The 23,244-nt window shown below is 38.3% G+C and overlaps 1 protein-coding gene across 2 annotated transcripts in view; it reads right to left on the bottom strand.

Annotated features, from left to right (window-relative positions):
- The window catches only part of PLCB1 (phospholipase C beta 1), a 418,396-nt gene that overhangs the window by 99,970 nt on the left and 295,182 nt on the right, over positions 1 to 23,244 (bottom strand). For both annotated transcript variants that reach the window (XM_049800910.1, XM_049800911.1), the window contains exons 11-14: positions 14,790 to 14,947; positions 10,521 to 10,603; positions 3,673 to 3,757; positions 3,004 to 3,181 (exon numbers count right to left, since the gene is read on the bottom strand). In XM_049800910.1, coding sequence (XP_049656867.1) covers positions 3,004 to 3,181; positions 3,673 to 3,757; positions 10,521 to 10,603; positions 14,790 to 14,947 — 504 coding nt within the window. The remainder of the gene's footprint in view (positions 1 to 3,003; positions 3,182 to 3,672; positions 3,758 to 10,520; positions 10,604 to 14,789; positions 14,948 to 23,244) is intronic.

Genomic DNA, 23,244 nt, shown 5'->3' with positions numbered 1-23,244 from the left:
TCTCAGAAATGGTCTTTCTGGTTTGCCAGCTTTGCTGTATCTTTAGGGAAAGCTTTTTCCACTGACAGATATTATACCCTACTGAAGTTACTTTTTACATCAGTTTCATGAACATCTTGCAAGCCATTCTGCAAAGCTTTTTTCAGAATTGTTTTCAGAATTGTTTTCAGAATTACACCACCACCACCTACTACACCACCTAGCTTTTATATGGTATGTTTTATAAACGTATCAGAAGAATGGTTTATTTGGGTTTAAATCTGAACTCAAGCAGTGTAAGACACAGCAAAGCCTGCTATCAACTGAAGTATGAATCTGAGTATTTTTTGCACTGCTGTGAAAAAACTCATTTAAAATCTCAAGAAAGCTAAATCAGCACAACTTTCTCCTAGAAATCAGCAGTAATTCTGACAGGAGCTACACAATACAATACAGTTATTTGAATAATATGCCCAACTTGCTAAATGTAAAGATTATATTGAGGTTGGAGTATTGAAACACTTCATGTTAAGAAATGTTAAGAATTAGGCTTCCTTTAGTGACTCTTTCACTGCATTACTCCTCTTGTGCTCCAGAAAGGAATTGGTACTGGGTATAGAGGAGCATAATGCTTACAGTGCTCCAGCGTTACATGTTGCTGATATTGAGATGCACCCAAGGAACAAGGCAGTGAAAAGAAGGGTGTCATCGTGACTGTTGAGCACTGCCCCATGGAACCATGCTCTTCACTGGGTCTTCCCACAGCAGTCTTATAAAATGGTGAATAATTTTTTTTTTAAAATGTTCACAGACAGAAATCTGGCATCTGATTTACAGAAATGCTGTGTGCTCATAACTGTAAGCTGTAGCTGAAATCTCTGGAGCTGTGCTCAGAATACTTAAAAATTCAAAGTATTCTTGAAAAATCAGATACTGGATATTCCTTATCAGTCACCCCTAAACTGTTCTTAAGCCCTCAAAGACTTGGCTGTCCTTAGATAAAATTGGCTTAATATTATTTCACTTCCCACAGGTATTGTTCAGATAAATTTACTGCTGTTTGTCAAGTGCTCATATGCAGCCTGGATACCCCCACAGAAATTCACTGCAAGATGAGGATGCTACATCTAGGATCAAGTATTGAATGACAGAGAGAGAAAAAATATTGACTAACTGCATTCTCCAAAAGAGGCATAGGTCCTAAAGGAGAAACAATGGCTGGCAGAAGGATTACAAGTAATATATTTCGGCAGTCACAGATGAACCAAGTGACCACATCAATTTTGCAATCTCAGTTCTAGCATTTTCTAATTTGTAAGTGTTCATCTTCACAATCTACAGTTAACAGAGGCTGTTATTTCGGTAATACAGACATAATTTTCACAGTTAATTTGTAAAATTATACACCCTATTATGGGACTGACTCCCCTGCCTTGCATCATCATCAACATCTAGATTCACAGCCCAGGTCTTTTCCTATATAAGCTCATAGAGAGGCTCCTGAAAGATAAAGCTGTTACCCTCTATGCAGATCAGGCACTCAGAAAGCAAGACATATACTTTGCCACTGGGTTCTCACTATGTGCTGGTAACAAAAATGTAGAGTTAGGATCCCAGGGCTGATTTCAAGTGTTGGAAGGGAGTCAGTTGGCATACACACACTTATTTTTCTGTTGCTTGGGATTTGACTAAAGCAAATCAAGAAAACAGTATTAAATCACTCCTGACACCAGGATGAATCCTCCTTTGAAAGCCAAGCCCTACTCCAAAGCATGCCCTTTTCAAACTTTCTTAACACAATAGTTGAAAAAATCGTTCTTTGCTTCTAATAGGATAAACAGTGTTATCCACCAATACAGCCGGATTCTTTTTTCTTTATTCAGCTTGAGGCAAACTGCCAGCATGAAAAATTTCAGCTCAATTAATCAGTTTAGAAAAAATTACAAACAATGGAAAAAGTTTTTTAATGGCAAATGGTGATGAACTTATATTCCAGTAAAGCTTTCAATTTGCTCTATAAGTATTCTACTACTGGGGCATAAATGTCTATGCTTTTAGCAATCCAAAATTTCAGTCTTAAAAGAAAGAAGAAATTCTAGTGCAGGGAACAGAAATTGGGCTGGGAATCAGGATATACAGATTTTGTTGTTTGTCCTGCTGCTAATCTGCTCCTGTGGTTTAGAGCAAATCCGTACTTTATCTTTTTCTCTGCACTTCTCTCTGTCTTTTCTAGTTAGGTTTCAAGCTCTTCAGAACAAAGACCATCTCTTACTAATTTTTGCATACCAACACTCACAATGGTCCCCTGCAGATCATTAAATTATAGTAACATTTCTATTTCATTTCTGATTCTAAAAATTCTGCTAATAATGAACAAGTCAAACGTAATACACTGCTTTCCATTGGCTACATTCCCTACAATTCCTGATGGTAACAAATATTTGTTTGCAGTAATATTTCTGCCTGTTTCTATCTCTGGAACAGAGGAACATTTTATAGCACTTTGCACAGAGGTCTGTGATGTGTTCCCAACTAATGCAAGACAACAGAGGGTTAAGCCTTGCCTGCCCAAGGAACAGATATCTCATTCACAGTTACCCTAAATCTTAAGACACTACAGAACCACTGCAGTTCTCCTGTGCAATGGGTTAAGTCCGAAAGGGCACCAAATGGTAGGTACATCTCTGAGGCAACAAAAATCAGAAAACATTTATATTTAGTATCAGGCTTGGGCACATAGAAAAGGCACCCAAGGGTGGAGGACTTGGCAGATTGCTCTACTTCCTAAGCAGTGCAGATAAATGTTATTACACACCACTGAGCTTTCGGTCACTCTGTAAGTGATTCCTCAGCCATGAGCCTTCACAGACTCCTGGATCAATGACACTTAGCGTTGTTTCCTACTGAGTAAGGCCCACACTGGTGTACCTTTACCTTGCTAGAGCAATGTAAATGGACTGAATGATAGCTATAATTAAGCATTTGGGTTTTAGGGAGAAATGTATTTGTAGATTCAATTCATACCTGCTCCAGGGGAGGAAGGTTCAAACATACTAGATGTATCACTGCACGTGTTGGAAGCTTGCTCCGAAAGCTTCTTTTTTGCACTTCCATCTGCAGACTTATGCGACTTCTTTTTATTCTTCACCAGAATTTTGTACATTAAATCCATGGGGCTTGGAAGAGGAACCCCAGGTTCAAGCTTGCAGGAAAGGAAAGAGAAATTTATTACAACAACAAAAGAATCGAGCTTATGGTAATTTCTTAAGGCCCACATGGTGCAAGATAATTTTGTAACCCTATAAGCCCTGTTAAAATGAAATGTATTTTGCACAAGAGGTAATCTCAACATTAAACTAAACAGGGCTACTGAGGGCACTTAAGAAGAAAAGAAAAATGCTTTATGAAATGTCTACGGCAATAACTGAAGTAAGTATTAGTTCAAATATGAAAGCCTACATTATAAAATGGCCACTATGAGAATCAATTGCATTTAGAAGATTACAATTCACTGTATCAGAACAATCTCTGCATCAGAACTTATATGCTTAAGTCACCAACAGCTCATGTTGTTTAACCCTCTCCCTTAGACTCTGTTTTGAAAGGCCGTGTATGAAGAATGACACAGACTGAAACACTTAAACAACAATTCACACAGATCTTTGTGATCTGATAAATACCAAACCACATTACCGGGTATTTTTCCAATGGATCCATAAGCAATGCATCTCCAAATATTAATCTGCAGTACTCTGCCATTTTTGCCTGTTGTTTAGGGCTAAAGGGAGGAAAAGAAAGAAAGAAATGAGTCCTACTAATGCTACAGAGTGAAAGCAGCAGTAATGGAATATCTAATATCCCTAAACTAGATATAATTTCCCAATCCAATTGCTGTGAATTTTTCAGAGAGACCTAGATATATCATGCAATTATTTCCATTCCTCTGATAGAGCTTATCAAAAGGATCACACATGAAGTAAAGGCACTAGTCAATTGAATAATAGTGAAACTGAACTTTAACATTGAGGTATATTTTCCCATCCACTTAGAAAATAAGAAAATGAGGGTGTCAGTTGTTACCTTTAGGGAAATAACCATTACGTGAATTTGCATCTTTCAGGCAACATTTTTATTCAAAGTTTACATATTTTCCTCCTTATGTTACTTTCTACATATGCCTGGCATTCTTCTCACACATATATCCCCCCAACCCCATTTGGATATTGTTCTCTTTTTGTCATACCTGATCTGGGGCACAAACCCCAAAACAGTTACACAGAAAGGAGTCTCCTGTGCAGGTGTCTCTGTTAAATTTCCCTAGCCAAGGGTACCTATCGCCTCACTCAGCATGTCCATAAGGCACAGCCATACAGAAGAAGAGGCAGAAGACATTACTTGGGTCTCAAAAGCAGCAAAGCTGCATCAGTTATAGGCACCGGTAGAGAAACAGCTAGTTTTACTGCAGATTTCTAAAATGCAGTTCGTTTTACTGCCCATTTTCTGCTAAAACGCAGTCCACTTTCCCACCCTATTTGTCAGCCCATGTGAGGTGGGTGCTGTGCCTGTGCAGCGTGACAGCCCATTCAGGCGCAGCCCTGCCTGGAGCTGCGGCTACACCTCTGCACTGTGCTCCACAACAAAGCAACCACCCATCTGCAGGCCTCCTGGGCTGGGTTTGCACCAAAAGCTTGCACTGTTCTCACCAGCTCACTCAGAATTATTTCCCCTGACATATCCTCACTGGCAGAAGTCATAGTGTAGATGTAATTGTGCTACTGCTAAGATGTATTATCTCAGTTTGGAGAATTGCTGTAATAAGTGTTTTTATATGCATACTATTACATGTGGCATGCATGTTATGTGTATGTAACTGGGACCAACATATCAGGACAGTTGTCTTAGTGGGGATCTGGATGTAATAACAAGCTGCTAGGTGGAGCTGCTCAATGATCATTTTATGCTTGTTTGGGTATGTGGTCAGATTCCTTTTTAAAAAAATTTTAAATTTTATTTAAAATCAGGTAGAGTGTCAAATTTTACCACAGAATATTACTTCAGCAGTTTTCACTACATCCTCTAGAAGTAAATTGAAGCTCAGTAAACTCGGCTTATAATCAATTTTCCCAAAGTGCAACCAAAGAATGAAATAATTCCTATATATCAGTGATGGGAGTTTTAGGACTGAAGACAGGTTATACTGCTTGGAAATATTATCAAATCATCTTAAAATGCAGCTCATTGCTACAGTCACTCTCTTTCTAATTTTAGACAACTGTGTATTTTTGTAATATGTGCCTGTTTAAAAAATCTGTAACATCTGAGCTTAGGTACCTTTAAAAGTTTCCTTTTTTGACACTCTGTTGAGAAGTCTTGATTAAAGGACAGGTTTATACTGCTTAATACAACTTCCTCAACTATTGTTAACTATGATCTGCGTATCATGGAAGATACATGGATGGTATTCGCAGTTATGTTACCATGGAGCTATTTTTCATGACAAAATAGAGCTGGGTATATAGGAAAAAAGGAGTGCTCATTTTTCTCTTGCGAACCAAGAGTACAGCCACCACTGTGTCTAGTTTGTCATTAGCTACCAGCTGAGCACCTGGCACTGCAGCTCTTCCTGGGGTCAGCAAGGCCAAACCAGAGCTGAGATAAAGGCTGGGTGGCATTTGAATCAGAAAATGTAATTTCCCTGAGATCAGCATTCTGGATGTACCCCTTGAAGCAGATAGAGGGTGAACTGGTCATTAGCTCAGTCACTGACTAAATATATTGTGAGGAGGCTTTAAATTATTCCACAAAGCTATGCAAGTGCTTCATGCAGTTTAAATCACTACAGCATTTCATTAATGCTTTCTTTTGCGTGCAGCCAATTCTGCAAAAAAAAAGCTAAAAGCCACTTTTAGCTGAGGATGGAAAATTAAGATGAAGACGAGCAAGGCAGTGGAACTAAGAACCCACAAGGGAAGTGACGGGAAGAATAGACCAGGCTACGACAGTGTGTTAGCTATTTCTAACCGCCAGCTACCAAGGAAAATAAAGGCACCTCACTATAGTAAGCAAGCAGACTAGGTATTTGCTATCAGTCTAGGGTCATTATAGCGAATTTTATTTCTGACTTCGCCACCAGTGTATATTTTGAACAGACCCATGCTCTTAGAAAATTCAGAAAATTCAGAAGACATCTTCTTGAATCAAAAGAGCACAATTATTGAAATTGTAGTAATTAGATATGACATCAGCATTTTTAGATGGGCACATCAACTCCAGAAAGAACTCTTGATACGAATCCCCCCAAAATATGCAAGAGTTAGATCTAATAAATTTCAAACTATCACCACAGCTAGAACAAATTCTTCTGATCTTCTGTGATTACTTACATGTTTACCTCAAAGAGAGCACAGTGAGAACTTTCATTTTTGCAAAAGAGAAAAATGTAATGCAACACTATTTCTGTTTAGCGTATACATTCCAATGTCACTACATTCCAGCGGCAGAAAGAAGGAAAAGGAAAAATACGTGAAAAACTAATGTTTTTTAATACTATAAACCAATCTTGCAGTAGTAGAAAGGCCAAAGGAGGAAAACCTTGACGTTACAAAATTACTTGTCTTTGTGAACTGGACTATATGCACAGTTATTTTTAAAAGCTCCTAAGAGGGAATAAAAAATATTTAGGAGTACCAGCATTTAACTGAGTGGTAGTTTTTTTGTGTTTTCTCTCTCTTTTTTTATACATACATGTAGAGTTTCAAGAGATAGATCATTAGTAATAGTATAGATTATGCATTACTATTATAGTAGTTTAAAAGCTGGAATATCAGTTTCTTTTTATTTTCCCTTCTTTCAAAATTATGAACCAGACAAACAGATTGAAATACCAGCTTTTCTATATCAACATATTTCCCCATTTGTGTTATGGAACAAAAAAGCAGGTATTTCCCAGTCCACATCTACTGTTATTGGAAAGTCTCTCAGCATTCATGTATTGTAATAAGAATTGATTGCCTGAAAAGAGCTGACTTTATCTGCCTTATGATTTTCACTGTGCAGACATGGATGGGTAGCACATAGACTAATTATATATGCCCCCAAAATGTGCCAGGGCAAGGGAAGATAAAGTGGGAACATGATACCTGGAGATATGGAAATACAAAGAATATTAAGAAATGTTTTCATTACTGTTACTGTACTGCTTGTACTTTGTTTTACTGTGTTTGTATTATGCCTATTATGAAAGTCAATCACAGAGGCTCTTTGGCACTACTGCATGACTACTGCTCCTAACAATATATTATCATCACTTCTGCAGAGATCCTTCTTCTGCATAAGACAAAGACACAGACACTTCCCAGAAGATTCTGAAATAATTTAAAGTGTAGTAAGAAAAAGTGATAAAAATCCTGTTAATATTTGAAATCACAATTCCAGCAAGAAATCAGCAATATGAATAACTGTAATTAAATTTAATCTTGGAAGCAATCTTACATGGATACTGCTCAAGGATCACTTAACCTTTTTGCTATATCATCAGTACAGTTCTAATTATAGAGTGTCTGCTTTCAGATTTGCAGATTGCTTATCTTCTTGCAAGCCCAATTTCAAACGTCAAGGTCTTCTTGAGGTCTTTTCAATGTTTTCAAGGCACTTTTCTGTTTTTTTGATAGAACCACATCTTTTCTCAGTACTGTCTTTTTTTCATTGTGCATGTTTTCACTTCAATATAAATGATGGTATATATAATATTTTATATATTCTAAAATCTATATGCTTGCCTCTTTTTCTAAACTTTTTATTGTATAAAAACAGGCAAGAAGAAATATACTACATAGTGGAGTTATAGCAAAGGAAATGAAAATTCTTCAGGTGCTATATAGACATTAGAGAGGAGTCCTAGGAAAAACATTGAAAGAAAGCAAAAGGAGATGATTAACACTATGTGCTAACAAGTGATTTGTTCCCTAGGTGGACAAAAAGTGTTAAAAATATTCTCATGAACATAAACCAGAAGGAAGAAAAATTGCATTTTAAGTCCAGTGGTAATTAATGCTGTCACATCTATGCTGGTGATGTAAAACTTATGTACCTCTGATAATCGCAGTCTGTTTAAAAGTCATGAATAGAGAACACAAGCTAAAACCGTATTTCTGTTTAAGCCAATGCCAAAATTTCCACTGCTTTGTATGGGACCAGCATTTCATACACGAATACTGATTCTTGTAACTTGAAAATCAGAAGAAAAATTTGGTCACCCAAAAATAGAAACTGATGTCAGAAGATTTGTTTGACAGCAATTCTATAAAAACACTTAGCATTTTTTGTTAATACTCAGGACAAAGCCCATCTTTTAAGATCCAGGAGAAAAACAACATTCCAAGTAAATGAAAAGACAAAAGGAGAATTCCATGGAATTAGGTGAAGGTTTCTGTGAGTGGCATGACTAATTGCAGATTTCTCTAGCAACTAGTGAAGAAATGAAGAGATAATTGTAGCAGTTGGTAAAATAACTAGAAATTATTTTCAGCCAAAGCAAAATTAGAAATCATACTCATTAAGTCTGATGATTTACTGCAACAAAAAATAATAAATAGCAATAAAGCCTCAGAAAGAGAAAATACTTGATACTGTTTTTGCAGACTTGCTTTGCTAAAAACCTATGTCATAGCAATGCATGGAAAAGGACATCAAATAATACGCTTAGGGATAATTCATTATTCCATGACTGGAGTTTTCTGAAGAGAAAGGTTCAATGGTTCCTGCGGGGCAAACTCTAAAGATTGGAGTAATGCAGCAGTAAGTGACTGTTCCCTTTTTGACATGTTCCTGCAGTATCACATCACCTTTAGTTTTGACAATGTTTCATCTTACAGTTTTAAAGCCAGTTTTGCATGTAACTTATATCTGACGGGAGTTTATATTACACAAGTATTTACTTCTTTACTTCCCTAAAATAGAACAGATCACCCTGGAATAGTTGAAGATTTAAGTCTTAATGACTTTAAAGGAAGAAAAATGTAACCCTTCTGGTTAAAATAAACTGGATGTTGCTTTTTCTCTGCCTTATACTAATGCAGTGAATGTATATTTTAACAAAAACAGAAGAATGAATACAAAATATAATACATTGAAGAATGATGGTTGAGATCTTTTCCAAAGACCAGAGGTTGCATTTGGAAGCACTGAGAAAAGCATTGCAAGTTAAAACCTACAGCAGTAGGTGAGCACAAGCAAGTCCAAAGTGATATAACTTACACCAAAAAAACCGGAAGGGACCAATTAGAGAAGGAAATTAAACGCAGCATCTGTGTGGTCTTTCAGAGGAAGACAGAACTAACTAAGCAGGATTTAACAGCTAGCTGTTTGAATCATAACCATGTGGCCTTTAAATGTGTGCAGAGCAAGCACATAATTGTCCAAAACAGGTAGTGTAAACTTATACTTTAAGACATACAGGTAGTGTTGGTCAGCTCTCAGATTTTAGATTTTTCCACCGACATAATTTTTGATCAGTATTGTCACATCTGTTCTTATAAACATTCTTACATAGCTTCTTCTACCAGTTCCTTCCCTTATGACATGAATGTTCTTCCTAAAACAATGGAAAAGCAGTTAGCCCTCACACTTTTCCTCTTTAAGGAGCAAAAGTGCCAACATTTTTTCTGATTTGTATTAAATCATTCATAGCTGCCCCAAAGATTACTTTTTACTTCACATTAAAAAAAAGTTTCTCAGTCCAAACCAGCCCCACAAGCATTGAAAATGTTTTCACAGCAGAAAACAAAAGGCGAAAAGGCAATTGAGGTTAAGGCACATGTTATGTGTCAATGTCACCCCACTTTGAACCATGTAGTCTCTACATTCAAACCCAAAGTTAATGTCAAACTTTAAAAAAAAAGAATCAGAACTAAAATAATAATAATAATAATAATAATAATAATAATAGATCACTGGGACAAATTTAGAAGTGTTCTCACTTATTTTTTCTTTTCTTACACAGAAAAATTGTCTTTTTTTTGTAACTGAAAAAAAACCAAAAAGAAAACAGCTTAGGTAAACTGGTATTTTTTGGTAGAAAAGAAACAGTTCCTGGCCATCCATAACACCTGTTTCACAATCCTAGCTAGTCCATGGTTCTAGCCTCTACTTCCAGCACATGAGAAACAGACCAAATTCTGTGTACTGAACATGCTTATAGCACAGAATAGGGTCAGAAGCAGGTGAAATATTGTTTCTTTTTCTTTGAAGTACCACTACATTCCAGCAGGGCATACCAAGACTGTAAAGCTAACGCAATTTGCCTCACAATTGTTCAAACTTTCTCTTTCATACAAAAGGTTTTAATTCAGGAAGGTTTTTTTTTTAAGAACATGACTGATTCATTCTGATCAACTTGGTTACTTAAGCCAATACAAGTTTTTGCAGGGTAAGAGCCATTGATCATGTTATAGAATAAAACTGCCACAAGTGCATACATAATTCTGTCCTCAGACCTTATAAAAAAATGTAACACCATACAGGAAAACATGGTAATTACTTACGAATCCACATGATTTTCAAAGGAAAGAAGGATTGGAAAGGGTGATGTCTTAAATGCACATTCAGCAATAGCTTCTATTACTTCCTAAAGAATCAAAATACATACAGTTACAAATTTATGTCTCTAAAGAAACACCATTTTGTCTTTGAAGACAGAAAAGACCCAAAGAGGTCTGAAATCATGCCCAAACTGCCTGAAATCAGACCTTCCATTCTAAACATCCCAGAAAGCTCTGGATGTAGTTTTGCAGCAACCAAATTTTTCAACCTGAACTGTAATCAAATCTCCAAAAAGTCTGATGAGCCTCAAGCACTGCATTTCCCAAGAAATGACTTATGTCTTCCTGAATCAATAGTTTAAATGTAAAACTTGGTCTTTGTGTGGAGTTGTTCCATGCCTGAAGCTATGACTTTCATGAACTATTCTGCATAATAATAAACATGCTCTGACAAATGCGTGTCTTCTAAACATCAGCAGCACAATCACGTATCCATAAAATCCTTAGTTACTCTGACTCACAAGTTTTAGTTCCCTCTTTTTTTGATGACAGAAATCTCTTTAAGGCAAAAGAAAGAAAAAAAAGAAAAAACATTACTCAGTTACAACAGTTGGCTGTGTAGTAATCATCAAACAGAGGGCTCAGAAACTGAAACTGTTTCCTTTCAGCTCTGATGGAAAATGGTAACTGTAAATCTAGTAGAGAAGTCATTTGATAACACTAATTTTAGTGAGGTGCATAATACAGTAATGCACTCACTGTTACAAATCAGTCAATGTTTCTCTATTGGTGTGACTCTGTAACAATTGGAACACAATTGGTTTTACCAAAGAACTTATAAAACACTTAAGACTTTCCATATGCATTGATGTAAAACTCTGGAGTTTGTAAGAACCTGTAAAGCCTGCTCCCTCCCAAATAACAAGGATGACTAAAATCTAAAAGATTTATTTATTCTAAACAAGCCTCCTCTGGGGATTCCTTTTGTTCATTTTCTGTACTTTTAAAGGCTCAGTTGAGAAGTGTAACAGCAAGAAATCCGCTTCCTAAAATGAAAGCTGAGCTTCTGATACATTCCTCTGATGCTGGGTTGCAGAATCCAGAGCTGGAAGCAAAGCACAATCCATCTCAAGATCTGCTGATATGAGCTAGGATACAAACAAAATTTACAGTCTTCGTGTAAGTAGAAAAAAACACAGCTCATGCAAAAATTGTTGTAGTATCTCGTATAAGATGAGAAACTACTGCTCTCAGCACACACAGGTGGTGAATGACTATATTTACTAAACTGCAATCACCAAATATTTAAATGCTTCATGTATCACTAACCATTCATATACTTCAACTAAGACCACTTCTAGTCTTTAAAGAAAGCAGATAGGCAAAGCATTTATTGGAAGAATAATAAACGGTGCAGAAGGCTGGGTGAAAGCAGGTAGGAAGCTGCAGTTTCACAGCAGCGGTTCTCCCATGGGGGAATGCACGATGGAGTGATTCCTGCTGCACACTTTCTTTCCAGCTCCAGTAAATCACTAAGTGCTGGTACCACCTTAATGCTGTTCAGAACCGGTGAGATTCTCAAAAGTATATAAGGCAATTTTGCCATTACAAGGGAACAGCAGTGCTGAGAATTGGGTTACAAATATTAAGTCCTCCCATCTTGATGCTCTCCACCCAGATTATTAGCACTGGCTTGGTCTCCACCCACCTGCACCCTCCCCGTGGTTATGGAGCATCATGCAGGGCTTAAGAACACTTGAGGCTGGATATAGGAGGTACTGCTAAAAGCAGTCTTGAGGCCCTTCTTGCTCCTACACAGTGCTCAAGCTACGGAGTAAATCCATAAATTTATTTTCAACTGCTCTCTCAACTTCAAGAAGGGATGAAACCCATCATGCATGGGGAAATAAACACAGATGAAATCTGAGGATGAGAAGCTCAGGCATGGGTTCAGTTGAGAAACAGATATGCTGCTGATTCAGTCTTGCACTGCATTCAAATGTAAATGCAAATTCTCTATGGTCAGAGAGGAACACCATGGTAAATTGCATACTTTACTCCAGCTGCAGAATGACTCGCCTGAAACAGGTCTTCAAGGTACATATAAAGTACACACACACAGATTCCTGGTTATGGCATGAAAAATATTGTTGTTTCCCTATAAAATCTCACCCTGGCAATAGCTCACAATCTGCAGCAGAGAAAAACCTTACTGATTTCTGTATGTCATGAAGCAAGGTAAAAAACAATCAGACAAAAACCCCCCAAAACCTCCAGCAACATGATGATGGGGAGTATATATTGCTTCTGTCTCCACACTTCAGAAAGCCTATCTGAGGCAGGGAAAACTGACAGACTGAACAGAAACATTATGTGCCGTGGTCATGCCGAAAGTGTGAGCTGATAAATGATTCAGTGTTCAAGACCCAGTGATCACTCTGAATTGATTCACACACTTCTGACACATTATTTCACTACTATTTTGCTCCTCCTCAGCCGAGCAGTACACTTTGAGTGTTGAAAAGAAACCAGCAGTCGATACATTTTTACGTTTTACGTTCTGTGTGGAGAAAAAATACTTGCCCAGAAGTGACAGATGAAATATTCCTTAGTAGGTTTAAAATACCTTCCAATATCTCTCCTGTCAACACAATGCCTAGGGTTGAACATGTAAATAACCAGGGATAATCCTCATTTCTGCTAATGATCCTTTTAAGAATCAGATTAACTTTGTTTTAAATTCCTGCTCATGACCAAAGGAGTTGAGCTATCTTCCTCAATTAAAGGACTTCCAGCAATCAAACTCTATGCCTACAAACATAATTGGCTTCATACAACCATAACTGAAAAGTTAACAACAAACGTGCAAGAACATTCTGGTGTGAGTGAAACTTGGTGTTTTGTCTGTGTGGCAGTATTGTTTGCTTTTTTTCCTAAAGGAAGGCACTAGAAGGCAAAAAACCCCCAAACCCAACAATTCATGCTTCAAGTGTGGGAGACATGCTTCAAAGCTGTAGCTAGTAGAGAAGCCACACCTAACACCTGTAACATAACCAAATTCAGTAGTGAACATTTTTCCACATCTTCTTGCACACAGGTAAGTCCAGAAATGCATTTCCCTGGTGAGTTAGTGTCTCAGATGAACAAGAATTATTTCTTCACACTTCAAAAATGATATCCTGATGTATCATTATAAACTGTGCTGACTACCGATCTTAATACTATAGAGAAACACCTCCATCCTGCTCCTCTTAACACCTTGGATCAAAACCATCTTTAAGAATTCCAAGAAGATAACAACTTAAGGTTATTGCTAAGGGTATAGTATCTACCTTTTATTATCAAAAAAGGAAACGGAAGATGAAATTCAGTAATACGGCTGATATGTTTAAGGTCTAAATGGCACAAATATCCCCTCACAATCTCCAAAGATACTAATTTTTCTTTTTCATCCTCCAGTGCTTCAGATCTGATCCCAAGTATCAGGGATAAGAGTAACACTGCACACATTGTTATTAATTTTTTTAATTGTGAATATAATGCTGAGTGTCTGGACCCTGGAGATGGGACCTGCCCATCTGGGCATGAGTAGCCTATTCTCTGCTCATAGGAATTTAAAGGCTTGCAAATTGCAGAGATTTCCATGATAGCTGCTGTTTTCTGCCTCAGTTCAGCACTTGTGTCTCCCACTCCCACTTACTAGGCAGAGAAGAGAAAAAGAGTATACTGACGCATTGCTTATCGCTGTTCAAATTCTTGCAGCCTTCATCACAGCTCTCTTCCCTGCCGCACGCTATGGAGCTGTAACACAAACCAGTCCTTCTTCCCCATCCTCCTGGCTCCAGATGCATCCGCAGACCCATTTTACACTGTGTGAAACCAACTGTGGTGGCAACACCTGGTCTTTCAGCCCTGACTGTGGTCTACCTGTTTCTCTCCCTGTGAGATGTGCTGCAGGGACATGCACAGAAGTATGGACCTCGGCACTGGGCCCAGGCCTCAGATGGCACAGGCTATCACACCATATAATCCCTTTTCTTTCAACTGCCATGATGACCAAGAACCTGTTCCTGTGCAAGGTCCAAATACTGCAACTCTTCCAACGATTCTGCACATGCTCTGAAATCTCCTCCTAAAACATCTCTTTGCCCTCACATTTCTCTTCTCTTCCACCTACGCAGTAATGTTCTAGCAATGTATTTGTGATGCATTTTACATGAAAGAAACTGCCCCAGCTGAAGCCAGCTACACCCGTGTGCCGTGTTGCTGTACCTTGAAGGATATTTCAGTTGTCATAGTGAATCCGTGTGTAATGACCGGTTCTTCTTCAGCTGTTCGTCCTTTCCAGCAGTCCAGCTCCACACAGCGGCAGCCTGACAAAAGCACTTGCCGATACATCTCCACTGATGAGTTACCAGCCAGCTGTCCAGCTGTGACAGCACAAGAACATGAAAAAAGGAAAGTCATTTTGGGCCTCAGGAATAAATAGACATAATCTAATAATAATTAAAGTTAACAGCATCTTTTACCCTCAGCTGAGAGGAATAACACTCCAAGGCATACAAAAAGCAGAACATCATAATGGAAATAACTTAGGCAGAGTCAATGTCATGGTTTGGATTCTAGGTTTGTGTTAAATTGCTGTGAGTGAGGATCAACAATCAAACTGAAGCCAACTCAAAAACTTCTGATAGACAGCATCAAATGCATAAAATAAAATAAAATAAAATAAAATAAAATAAAATGGCTTAGCTCTAAAAGACTTTGTTATCCTTTGACAAGCAATGTGAAATTCAGAGGTGACTCAGGACAGCAAGATCACATTTTCTCATAACATGCAATGCAGTTTAATACGAGATAAAACAAACCTCCTGCACAGTCACTAATGGTACCATTACTAGGTCTCAAATCAATATTTAATACACTAATCATTGCACTAAGCTGGTCAGTTAAATTTCCTGATGTGATACTGCATTATGTAGGGAGAAATTTAATTAAACTACCAGTTTCCAACAAGGCCATAACATGAATCTAAAAATAAACAAGGAAAACTCAGCTTTTCCCAAACTCAGGAAGTATTAAACTCCCCCCCTCCCACCCCCCCCCCCCCCCCACAACAAGCAAGCCCCCAAAAATGCAAGAAAGAAATCCAAATGTATTCAGGGAAGGATATCCATCCAGAGTTTCTTCATCTGCTGGAACAGGTTTGATTCCAGTCATACGGATACAGATTTCTTGCAGCAGAGAGTTAAAGATAATGGAAGAAAGGCTTACTGCTTGTTTTAGATTTGAAGAAAATAGATGCAGTTTCCTGCTTTCTAGCAGCCTTCCTGAGAAGACCTTGCTGGATTTCTTGAAGGGAATTCACTTGCTTTTTAAGGTGGCAGTGAGTTCATTTACACTAAAGATTCTTCACCCATGGGGGACATCTAAATACTTCATCGAGACTGGCTTATAATATAATGCAGATTACTCTAATACTCATTTTATTGTCTCTGTGGTTCTGTGTTTAGGGTTTTACGCTGGGAACTACATGTTTTAGATGGCTTCACGAAATAGCATTGTCTGCTTTCTCTGTGTTTTTACCTTCCACTAAAGACTGTAACAGAAAACCCTTTTTATTTGAAAATTCCTATTTAGTGTTTGTGTCTGATACATGAGCTGGAGCAATCATTAAATACTCTACAAGGTATTAACATTAGTCCTGTTGAAATCCATAAGATTTCTCAGCTCCTGCTGGAACCAATGGGAAATACATGTTAATAACATAAGAATTTGGACAGTGCTGGGAGGTTCTGAAAAGCCAGAGTCAGCAAAGTGAAAACGTGTCTCTTTTTTTACTTAATTTTTTCCTGTGTTTCTCCTTTCATTATGGCAGATTATCTTTACTCACACAAAAGCCTTTTTGGTGCAATCCCAATGTCTGGGATAAGCACCGGCTCTTTTTCTTTGCAGATGCAAACAAGCACGAGCATGGGTCAGGGTACAATAGCACACATTTCTGTGCACTCACCTCTAAGCATCTGCTTATGAAAACTCAGCTCTCAGTATATGGATCTGCTGAACTCTGCTGCCTAACAAACTACATTCACTTAGAAAACTGTTTTCATGTTGCCTTTCTTTTCCCTCAAAGCCTACTGAATTTGGATTAACAAACTATTTTTGTTATTAACAAATTCTGCTATACTTCCTAAGAGAGTACTGGCCGTTATTATTGCTAAGCGTTTTGGACTACAAGATCCTTAACCTTCAAAAGTGCTTAAGTAAATCATGACATGCACTGCTTGCCATATGACACTTCCCCACACTACTTTATTAATAAGGCTCAGATGTTTTGGAAGAATTCCTACTAAGGATAAGAGGATATTCAACCTCAAAACATTCAATCTTCAGAAAGACTCCTAGTCAGAGTGCAAAATGCTAGCAAATGTTTTAGTAGTCTCAATAGCATATTTTTCTGAAATATGGAATATTAGGAATGTTCCCTCAAATGTTTTTTGCATATATTATTTATAAATTTCTGTTGTGTGAGTCTCTATTTGTGTCTATTCCAAACTATTCCTTTAACAGATGCATTCTAAAATGTGCTAACACAGACACTAAAGGGAATACTTACAGTATGATATTTTTAATATCCTGAGTACTGATCAATTTTTTAATACTAGAAATTGAAAGCATTATGTATCCCCTTCTATAATAACATGCAGCATCTACAGTAATACCAGACTATTTGTACCCCATCACCCTATATGGGATAAGGAGAAACAGATTTCAACAAAAACTCACTGTTCTAAAAAATATAATTAGCCAAATCATACCTAACAGGACACTAAGCAAAATGAGCCTGTCCTAATTGATATAAGCTGAGGATATGACCCATGTTTCCCCATACAGATCAGTTCCACACTTCTGTAACTTTAAGAAGCTCATTTCTCAGCAAGTGCATCCTTGTTGGGTTCACTCATCACTGTTTTTCCAAGTGAAAGTTATTTGTAATACATGGGCTTAAAATTTGGTTACCATTTTAAGATACATATCCTCCCCAAATGGGGGGATATTTGGATCTGGGTATTTGGAGTCACCTGACTCTTCACTACTCCAGAAACAGAGGCTGCTTCTGACCCCTCGCCCACCCATGGCACCACCTTATCCCGGCATGAAGACGTGCCTGTATACTCCCTTTGCCATGCACAAACGTGAGTTGTTTAAACCTTGTCTCTTCAGGCAAGTCCTGGAAAAGCAATCAGTGCTCTGGATGCTGTAGTTTGCAGTGTGCAAACTCAGAGCCCCATACTGCTGGGAGTCTGGGTCTTGACTCCAGAAGCAAGAGAAGGTGTTGGAGGCTGTTGTTTTTAGACACGGTACATTTATCTGAATTTAATTTCCTTCTGAGCTATTTTGCCACACACAGGACAAGTGAATTAGACCGCCCACTGTGACATATTCTGGTACTGCTTGTATGTAAGTCAAAATAAGGCTGTCAACCTATGGCTGTTATTTTTAACACTTTACATTGGACCAAAGCAGGACATGCAGTCAGGCTTGCTCCAGCCAGCAGCAGGAATACACTTGCTGTCAGTATTGATTCAGGCCCACCCAAGCAGAAGATGCAACATTTGTGTACGCCTGGAGGCCTGGGACTGGCCAGCCTCTGAGTGTGCATTTTTGCTCAGCCACTAGCAGTGCCCGGGCAGCTCCCACGCTGCAGCCAGGCTATGTGGCAGACACTGTCCGGCTCGGGGTGCATGGGGTAACCCTCATCCTAGCTGTGGGACCCACTCAAGAAAGACATACTGCATGACCAGCTGAATCTCTCCAACTGCAGTGAGCGAGTGGGACCCACTGGGATGTACTTACAGAGCCCTTCCCCTGTGGCTGGCTCTCCTTATCTTTCTCTTACAGATTTCAGCTATCTGAAGATCTTCAAATGCTGCTACTGGAGTCAGAGAGGTTACCCAATCCTCAACACAATTCTATCCTCCTTAAAGAGGGGGGTTTAGAAAATAACAGATCTCTTACTTCAATATGCTTCAACTAGTTGGCCTAAAGAGGCAAATAAGAGAAGGCGCAGAGGATCTTGAAAACTCACTAAGCAGTAGTGAATGAAATACTACTTAAAGGAAACAAAACACTTTCATGATCTTGACTTTTCTTCTCCTTCTTGAGACTCCAGTTATCTCAGCTCAGAGCAAACAATATTTTTTTAAAACTCTTTATGTTCACCTCTGCTGCTACTGAAGGCAAGCTTCCTTTAGAAATTTTGGTGTCAGTTGCTGATCTGTATTAGAATAATTAATTTTGCCTTAAGGACACAAATTATATGTTTTTTTTTCCTCTCCCTTTTACAAGGTTTCCACTCACTTAAAAGTAGAAATTCCCTCACTTAGAGTATGGCTTAAGAAAGAGGGAATTCCATGGGTAAAGCTGGTAAGGAAGGGCAGGTACTGCTTAGGACAACAAAAAAATAAACTGAGGTTTAACAGTGCTAGTATGAACGCACAGCTGTCAAAATTAGAGCAGTCATGTAAAAACATGACAGAGCAGGAGACCCAAGGATTTTTTACTCAGAGTCTGCTTAATTGAGTAGTCATCTTCTCACAAAAGCCAAACTGCCTCAGAGGAACACGCAAGAGAGTCAGGCAGATGGGAATCACCATCTTACTGAAGCTATTTTTTATATATAGGATTTTTTTTGAGAGCAGGGCACATAACTGGTATCTCAGAAAGTTCCATCTAAGACATTCCACACAGACTATCTTCCACTTTGTGAAGCAACAACAGCTTTTTTTTTTTTTTTTTTTTTTTTTTAAAATGGCTATAGTCAATTCAACGATATAACTGGAAGTAACTTCGGTGGTCGCACTGAACAGGCCACCGGGCCAAGATAGTGGTCTGTAGCTTCCTTCCTGTGAGACATTTTCCTCAGTATTACACAAGGTTTTATGATATTCTGAAGGGGAATCACGAGAAATAACGACAGCTGGAGGGTAAAAAAATACCCCCATAAACTGCTGATGGATGGAAGAGCTGCACAACAACCACTACTCCTTCTTTTCACCTGTTAGCCCTCATGCTAAGATAACCTGTGACCCCAGTGCCAGGAAGAACCTCCTTTATCTGTCTTAACACTGCTGGACAGGATTAGCTGGGTCTGCTGGCGGGAGGACAGCTATGGCTCCTCCTCAGCTCAGCTCTTCTCTGCTGCAGGAGCTCCCTGAGGTTTCCTACCCTCTAGTCCATCAGGAAGGACATGGTGGGGCTGGAAGAGAGTAGAGCCTTGGGTCTCATCTGCCGATCACCTGAGCTCAACACAGCAGCCAGCCAAAAACTGCTCTTGATGGTATGACAAACTTATGCTCAGAGCAGGCATCACCCAGCTTTCCTTCCCTTCCATATGGTGCTGTCATCTTGGAAACTGTGAAGATACTGTTTTGGAGGCTCTGAAGGTGAAGAAGGTTTCAAGGAAGTGTTGAATGCAGAAAATAAGCAACAACAGTAAGGACTGATGAATCACTGAGAACAGAAAAGCTGGAGGACAGTGGAGGAGAGGCCACAGCAGCAATAAAGAAGACAAGAACATGCCCCTCGTGAGACATTTTTCTAGAAACAGCTGGAAGTACTGGACTGTAAGCAAGGAAGCAGATGCTGAGGATGAATGGGATAGTCCCACTTTGGCTATGCATGCTAAACTGATAGCTCTGCAGCTTACTGCTGCTGTTATTTTTCCTTTTAGCCAAAGACAAAACATATGTTAAAGCCTTCTGATTATCATATTTTGCATTTCACATATACAACAGCAAGTTGCATAGCCATCAAAGTGTGCAATGCTGATAATGACAGGTAATCATTTGTCTTTGACTTTGGGTGCTGCTGAGGGAAATGTTGCAAAGTCACTCCCCACTGTGAAAACAGCAGTAACCTGAGGTGAGACTGCTGAGAAACCAGAAAAAAGCAGGGTTGCACATTAAGGGTTCAAAGGAGTAAATAAATAAATAAATATGATACCAGTGAGAAAAAAGATGAGAGACAGTAAAAAAAAAGTTTCCAAAAGATGACATTTCTTTAAGCTAGCCTAGGTTCACTATAAATCACTTCTTTCTTCATGGATTTTTACCTTTGTTCGTAAAAATTACATTTCCCTAAGAAAAAGAAAGCTGTAACACTTCTAAATAAATAATCAGGACTTGATGTACTGCCAAGGGTTTCTACTAAAGGCTAGGAGAATGATCAGCGTAATTAAAAATAAATTCAGAGTGTGCACATGTTTCTTTTTATGTTATAATGTTGCTTCTTTGTGCATGCTTTTTCTGGGTTTAAAAAACTAACAAAGGGAGAGATAATTGGTAGGGCATTAAGCACAGTAATCATAAAGTATTGCTAGACTGAATGGTTCTCTTACTGTCCTAATAATTATTACATGACTAGTTACTATTTCACTGCTCTACTGAGGGCAGAGGTGCTACTGAAGCTTCCCTTCCAAAGCCATGAGCACTTGAGCAGAGCCTTCGAAATCTTCTTGGGAAAAAGAACAGTTTGCCAGCATTAATTTTATTAATTTTATTAAGTCCTTGTTGGAAGAAAGCAAATAGCAATGTGATTGCTGTACCTGGTCTAGCCTCAAAGCAAAATCTAAGGCTGTCAGTCTTTGTAATATGCAGATAAAAATCAAACCATTAATCCCATTGTTGGCCAGCTGCCACTCATTTACTGAACATAATGAACTCACTAAAAGGGAAGGGCATGTGTTTTGTGCCTGTAAATGTGAAAGTACACACTCTGAAATGGAATTTGAAAGAGATTCAAACTTACTTTGCACTATTCCAGAGTATACTCTGATTTACTCCCCCAATTTACTAAGCCAGGAATTTTATGTTACCTTAAGACTGAGGATCATAATTCCAAATGTAGCTTCTGAAATTATTTAGAAATGCAGGCAAAGAAACCTGTAGATGCAATCTGAGATGATTTGCAGACTTTCACATACAAGTCAAAGCGAATTTGTAAAGTTTCAAGGTAAACTTTCTTTCTCCTAAACTAATTAAATATGTTAGGTCACTTGTGGTGCAGTTAAAACATTTAGAAGAGGTTGGACTAATCATGAATTCCCATCCTTGATCCTTTGTTCTTTGGCTTCTGTGCTTCTAGACCTTTAGAACATGACTGTCCTGATCAGCCCTGATAAAAATCTGTGGTATGGTAACAGATATTAATTCATGCTGGTAGAGGGGAGAGCAGTACTTTATCTCTTGAGACCAACTTTAAACTGCACCGTCTGTCCTCCCTGTGGGCCTATGCTTCCCACATTTGCACAACACCTTTACCGTTTTCTTCCAGAAAGCTGTATAAAGCTACAGCATCCAGCTTAAGTGAGTCCTAATCCTCACTGACTGAACAAAGTCCATACTGGAGGTAAGAGGGCTGTAAAATATCATAATTAAAAACCACTTTTCCTTTGGACATGTCTGCACTCTTCCAAAGAGCATAAATTTCTGCATATTGGAATCATAACTTAGAAGTGGCCACACTGATTTTCATTTCTTTTAATTCAAAGAAACAAAAGAGCTGTCAATCTGAATACTTATATGACAAGTTTTAGCACAAAACACATTTTACAGCCAAGATACGAACCTCCGACAAATGATGTCTAATGGAAACAATGACAGTTCGTTTGCTTTATGAAAGCACTAGAAGGTGCTGTAGAAAGTGCTATAACAAACACAAAACAGATGAAAGTAACCACCACATGGTCTGTTTAAACTGGGCATCACCACTGCATGGGGTTTTTTATGTTTTGGCATACTGGCATTCTGAAGAACTAAGGCAGTTAAGGCAAGTCTGTTAATAAAATGAAAAAGTCTATGTTATCCATGAGCCACATTTTTAGCACATATTGCAGCATTACTTTTTTTTTGTCTTTTAACATAACACTAAGTTATCAGCAATCATGACAAGACAAAGCAAACATCAAATCAAATAGGAGAGAACTCCCTGTGCACATCTGCTTGTCTAAAACATTTGTTCCTACATAAACTAAATTGAAATAGTAAATTTACAATTATTTTCTCAAAAGTTAACAGCATCCTAGACTAGAAAATTACTGCCAAAAGTTGGATTCCTGAACTGTCTTAGTTTTTTCAGAATCTTAAAGCACTGTTGACTTTGCTGTGCAACCAATACAGTTCAGACTCATTAATTCAAATTAACAGGAGCTTCTGGGTGCACAACCTTTTTAAAAACACGATAGCACCTAAAACTTTCATCTCAGACATTAGATACAGTCAGAGACTAGATTTCCATTCCTTGCAGATATGAATGAACTATCAGAAAGCTATGTGCCATATTGGAACCTCTCTAATCTCTGAATCAAAGCAAATTTCATGGAGCTCAACAAACTGTCAGATTTAATGTTTAGGGGCAAACTTATTAGCTACAGAGATGTTTCCCGTATTCTGCTTTGCATACTCGTTTGGCTATCCTTGGTTGTCATAAAAAGTACATTGTTCCCTCTCCTCCCCAAATAAGGACCTTAATTTGGAATCCTATCTAAGTTGAGGGAAACTTTCCAAGGACTTCACTGGGCTTCAGACCAGACCTCATCTGAATAACACAACTGCTGCTCACCTATTAATAAAAGTATATTTGATGTATGTGTGTAGCAGCTACAACAACAATCAAGTGCTACCCTTGCTCCCCTGAAGACTAATCTCCATCATCATTTACTGTTGAT

Source organism: Accipiter gentilis, chromosome 5 (genome assembly GCF_929443795.1).
Source record: "Accipiter gentilis chromosome 5, bAccGen1.1, whole genome shotgun sequence".
NCBI lineage: Eukaryota > Metazoa > Chordata > Aves > Accipitriformes > Accipitridae > Astur > Astur gentilis.
The sequence above is the reverse complement of the archived record's forward strand: the minus strand, read 5'-3'. Positions and strand labels throughout refer to the sequence as shown.